The sequence below is a fragment of the Cherax quadricarinatus genome, chromosome 39, assembly GCF_038502225.1.
Source record: "Cherax quadricarinatus isolate ZL_2023a chromosome 39, ASM3850222v1, whole genome shotgun sequence".
Taxonomy (NCBI): Eukaryota; Metazoa; Arthropoda; class Malacostraca; order Decapoda; family Parastacidae; genus Cherax; species Cherax quadricarinatus.
This window is the reverse complement of record NC_091330.1, coordinates 2467265-2473108: the sequence shown is the minus strand read 5'-3', so window position 1 is coordinate 2473108 and position 5844 is coordinate 2467265. Positions and strand designations below refer to the sequence as shown.

Below are 5844 nucleotides of genomic sequence, written 5' to 3'. Positions count from 1 at the left end.
ACACAATGGTGTTTTATCTTTCTCCCTCATTCTCTTTCAATCTGTGTCTCTCTTTCTGTCTGTCTATCTCTGTCTCACAGGTACACATAAATACAAGTATACATAGTATAAATAACCTAGGATAACCCAAGAAATCCAGACAAAGTGCTATACTCTGCTTGAAGATGTGAGTAAAAGTGATGACACAGTCTTGTGGCTCTCTGAGACAGAGCTAGACGGATAGACAGATAGACAGGGAGCTTGACAGACAGACAAATAGACAGACAGAAATGTTAGTGTACCAGTACCAGTGTACTAGTGTTCCACCCTCCTCCTCCTCCTCTTCTTCCTCTTCCTCCTCCTCTTCTTCCTCTTCCCCCTAATCTTCCTCCTACTATTCCTCTTCCTCTTCCTTCTCCTCCTCTTCCCCCTACTCTTCCTCTTCTCCTTCTCTTCCTCGTCCATAGTGTAAATTACAAGGAGTCCGCAGCTGTCAAAGTGACATATTGGCTCATTACTCTTTCCCCCTCCGGCCTGTCAAAACAAAGGGGTCGGATGCTGCTTCCCCTCCTCCATTCTATCTATCTTTCTCCCTCATTCTATCTGTCTGTATCTCTGTCTCACAGGTACACATAAATACAAGTATACATAGTATAAATTACCTAGGATAACCCAAGAAACCCAGACAAAGTGCTATACTCTGCTTGAAGATGTGAGTAAAAGTGATGACGCAGTCTTGTGGCTCTCTGAGACAGAGAGCTAGATGGACAGACAGGGAACTTGACAGACAGGCAAATAGACAGACAGAAATGTTAGTATACCAGGAAAAACAAAGGGAGGGCGATGTTCATCTCATCTTTTGGCATAAGCTCTACCCTCATCAAATGTCAGCACTTATCAGATGTTATTTCCCCTTATCTTGTTACTGTCATGGGTGAACATTTATTATTACATATTATTACCTATTATTATTATTATGTATTATTATGTATTATTATTATTATGTATTATTATCATTACGTATTCTTCTTCTTCCTCCTCCTCCTCCTCTTCCTCTTGCCTCCTCCTCCTCTTGCCTCCTCCTCCTCCTCCATTCTTGGAACAAGTTTGAAGAGCTTGTAGTTCATAATCACTATCATTATCATCACCAATGCTCACAACTGAGTCTGGGATTTTGGAAAATAGGAGTTTCCTCTTTGATTCTGGTACAACTGAACGACGGCCCAGCACCAGAGATGGAAGGCTGTGGGTTGTCTGGGTTTTCCTCACTATTACCCATATTATGGTCATTAGTTTCGGTCAAAACCTCACCAGAACCTTGAAACTCATCTTCACTGTCACTTCCATCTGTATTAGAACTGTCACTGGGGAACAAAAGTGTCCCAATTCGCCGAGGAGTGAGGAACTTCTTACTCCTGGGCACGGTGGAAATTGTGTACTATGATGGCATTCCCACAATGCACCACTGGGTCCCAGATTTTTTTCCTACTGCGCACACCCACCACACAGACCCATTCTCTCACATCTAGGCTTATCAGCCTTTTCCTGCGAGATTTGAGGCCGCTAGAATTTATGCGTACTAGTACGTCAAAAACCCCTACGCGTAAGACGTACTAGTACGACCAAAACCCTCAAAGGGTTAAATACCGAGTTTACTTTCGTTATGCCAAGATATGAAAATGAGTTTTAACTCTTGGCTTGAGTGTACCCGGATACAATGAGCATTTCCAAAATTAAAGACTCGTGCTCAAATTATGAAATGTTTGAATCACCATACATGTGTGAACAGAAAATTTCTGTAAATCTGAACAAATCAAAACTTAAATCTGCAGTGACCTGACCTAACCTGACCTCCCTAGGGCAGTATTCGGCAGTGCAACAAGGGAGACAGTGCCAGACTTATATAGTTTGATTAAAACACTGATCAGGGCTGTCATTCTTACCATTGAAGCAGCACTGTATAGCCCTTGTGGCTTAGCGCTTTTTTTTTTATTTAATAATCTTCCCATTGAAAGAACTCTCGCTTACATTTACATTTATTTTTTTCAGTGTACAAATGGAAGTTATGAATTTGAGCAATTATCGAACAATTGTAATTATGCACCGAAGAATAAAAGTAGATGCATCATCTGTTGCTGGAGTTTTTCTTTTCTTCTCTTCCTTCTTTTTGGCATCTTCTTTCTTTCTTCGTTCTTCAAATTCTGATATCAGTTCTGGACAATCTAGGTGGGATTCTGGTTCCCATGTGTTGTCTTCACTGTAAAGGATAAACTTTTATTACTTAGATTAAACTAATAAATACCCTAGTCGAGCAATGTGATAAAAAATACCAATCCCAAGAATCAAAGCTAGAGAGGGTAATATGTGATAGGTATGTAATTAGCTTTGACATTTGAAGAGAGCTTTGACTGTATAGGTAATATATTCAGTACTCTTGGCAATATTAAAAAAAAAAAAAAACAGTAAAAGCAACTATGCAATCTGAATAATGCACAACACAATTATACTATCATAACATCAGATAAAAAAAACATTAAATTATTAAAAGACTCCTACAAGTTCTAAGACATCTATGGCACTTGAATTATAAAATGCATGAAGAAAGTGTTGACCTAAGCCATAAGTCAAGTATTAAAATGTGTTTCACATGGGAAATAGAAGGGGGAAGCAACTGCCAGCAGCTGACTACAAGCAAGATGTGTGGGCTCGATCCTCAAATTGACAAGTTTGGCCTCAACGTGACAATTTCTGCTTAAGGAGTTCATACATAAGGTGGATACTTAGCTTCAACAATCAGAGAATTGACAAAATATAAGGAGAGTTATCCAACATTCCTTGAAAAACCATGCAGTACAACCCTAACTGAAACCAATGCATGGAAAAATTGAATACAGAAGTAAACAAGGTCTGTATTCAATTCAATTTGCCGAGATCCAAATGGAACACAGGAAAAATACCTACATGAAAATTACCAATTTAGAGCAGAACCTAAAGTATTTCTACCAGAGAATAAATAAAAATAAAAAAAAATTACCAAAAAGTCATTCAGGAAAATTGAATAAATAAATATTTTTCACAAAAGTTAGTCAAAACCCTCTACCACTACTGACCCCTCTATATAAAGGTGGGTTATAAACCAATGATAAAAATAGAAATTAGGGAAATCCTAAAGGAGCTTACGCAAGCTGTCCCTACTTTTGCCAAGGCTATCAGGAAGTGTCATTCTCTCAGAGGAATAGATATAGGCAGGTATTTCAACTGCCACATGAAGAGAGACTAACTTCCATGACTTGCATACTCACTTTAGGGCAATAAAGTGTTAAACTCTATACTTACTCTCCATAACCCTTCCATTTTAGGTAGTATTCAACACGACCATTTCGTACACGCTTATCTAAAATCTTCTCAACTGAGTACTCCTCCTCTTCCTCCTGGTCATCTGGATCCGGAGAATGGTCCTTTTTTTTGGGCATCGTGTTTGATTCCCCTAAACAAATATATAACACTGTAATTTTAAAGCCTATTTACTTTTATTTTAAAAACAAAGTATTATGCACACCAAAATCATATGAATTATACTGCAAAAGTGAGTTATACAAAGAAAATATGTTTTGTGAAATGCCAGTCTAGGTAATCGATATAAAAATTTCCATGCTTGTAGCTCAGCTAATGATATCATCTACTTGTATATACGTACACAGTAAAAACTAATAAAAAATCTACTGAAGAATTAAATCCAGTTTACTCCCAAATAAAGACAACAATATATAATTTAGTTTTACCTGAGACTCCCAGTTTGAACCCTAGTTAGCTGCACGACCTTAGCCCGCATTTTCAATAACTTACGAATTAAATGTACGTACTTTTCAATTTCCGAAAGTAGTACTCCATTACCATTATAGCACACTGGGGAAGAATTACCATTTCCATTAGTGGAGAACATTATCATTATGGAGTTCCTGGGCAGGGTAACTTCCCTTCACCCCTTATACAAAGCTATGTTTTTGGGGTGGGGTTAGGGGTAAGGCCTAGCATTGCCGCTTAGTATAAACAAACTGGTCAGTGTTCTTGACATGTGCTATATGACTGTCCCTGGTAATTTGTACATTTTCCATAATTATCAAAGTCACATCTCTGGATAGTGATCATGACACCCAAGAGGAATAGCAATGCTGAAGGTACCAAAAAGAAAATTGTGTGAAATCTAATCATAAAAAAAGACCACCACCCAGACATCCCTAGACGGCTTCTACAAACATCGAGTTCACTAGTGTAACCTACTGTACACCAGTAAACAAAATGGGTTATAAATGAAATAAAGTTTGTAATAATATAAATTTAATAAAACAGACAGTGAGAAGGTATTGGCACGAATGTCGTAGCAGCTGAAGTCAATGGCACTGATTCAGACTCCTCTCGAGACGCGTTACCTCTGTTCACTCTCTTGAAGCGGTCTACGGATGTCTGGGTGGTGGCCGTTTTCTTCTCTTCATAGACGAGAAGGTAGCAGTGTACTGCATCAAGGACAGCTGCTGAAACCTTGGTTTACCATTTCACATTTGGGTCCTGTGATTCAAACAACGAGTCTCCAAGCAAACGAAACCCCTCTGCCATCACGTCTGTCTGGAAGCTCCTCAGTTCCAAAACCACTTCTTTTTCGTCCTTCCTTCTCTGGGTTTCCAGCTCCACGAGGTCTTCATTGGTCAACTCTTCTTGAATCAGCATTAGGCTCAGCAGCACCTCACACTACTGCTGATCTTCGAACCAAATGCTTAACAGTTTTTCAAGATCTTCCATTACTTTTCCATGTCTTTTACTGCCAGTGCAGACTGCACTGGCAGTGAATTGTTCATGTCTTCCATAATTCTGTCCTTGCTCTTAAGAATTGTGCTAATGGCAGAACAATTCACGTCATACAAATGGGCGACATTCACCATCTCTTCATCTCGCTCCACCTTCTTTACGTCCATTTTTGTTTCCATTGTGATGGCCTGGCACTTCTTGGCAACAGGGTTAAATCAAGGAATAAATGTTTGTAAAGGAAAAATTGTAAGGAGCACCACCAAGGCAGGGTGACCCAAAAAAGAAAGAAAATCCCCAAAAAGAAAATACTTTCATCATTCAAGACTTTCACCACACTCACACATTATCACTGCTTTTGCAGAGGTGCTCAGAATACAACAGCTTAGAAGCATATACGTATAAAGATACACAACATATCCCTCCAAACTGCCAATATCCCAAACCCCTCCTTTAAAGTGCAGCCATTGTACTTCCCATTTCCAGGACTCAAGTCCGACTATATGAAAATAACCGGTTTCCCTGAATCCCTTCACTAAATATTACCCTGCTCACACTCCAACAGATCGTCAGGTCCCAAGTATCATTCGTCTCCATTCACTCCTATCTAACACGCTCATGCACGCTTGCTGGAAGTCCAAGCCCCTCCCCCACAAAACCTCCTTTACCCCCTCTTTCCAACCCTTTCGAGGACGACCCCTACCCCTTTCCTTCCCCTATAGATTTATATGCTTTCCATGTCATTCTACTTTGATCCATTCTCTCTAAATGACCAAACCACCTCAACAACCCTTCTTCTGCCCTCTGACTAATGCTTTTATTAACTCCACACCTCCTAATTTCCACACTCCGAATTTTCTGCATAATATTTACACCACACATTGCCCTTAGACAGGACATCTCCACTGCCTCCAACCGTCTCCTCGCTGCTGCATTTACCACCCAAGCTTCACATCCATATAAGTGTGTTGGTACTACTATACTTTCATACATTCCCTTCTTTGCCTCCATAGATAACGTTTTTTGACTCCACATATACCTCAACGCACCACTCACCTTTTTTCC

General features: G+C 39.6%; 1 protein-coding gene across 1 annotated transcript in view; it reads right to left on the bottom strand.

Moving 5' to 3' along the window:
• LOC128696278 (chromobox protein homolog 1) overlaps nt 1–3502 on the bottom strand; it is a 27036-nt gene extending 23534 nt beyond the window's left edge. The window contains exons 1-2 of the mRNA XM_070092271.1: nt 3316–3502; nt 2152–2236 (exon numbers count right to left, since the gene is read on the bottom strand). Coding sequence (XP_069948372.1) covers nt 2152–2236; nt 3316–3452 — 222 coding nt within the window. The 5' untranslated portion in view covers nt 3453–3502. The remainder of the gene's footprint in view (nt 1–2151; nt 2237–3315) is intronic.
• Between the last annotated feature and the right edge of the window lie 2342 nt (nt 3503–5844).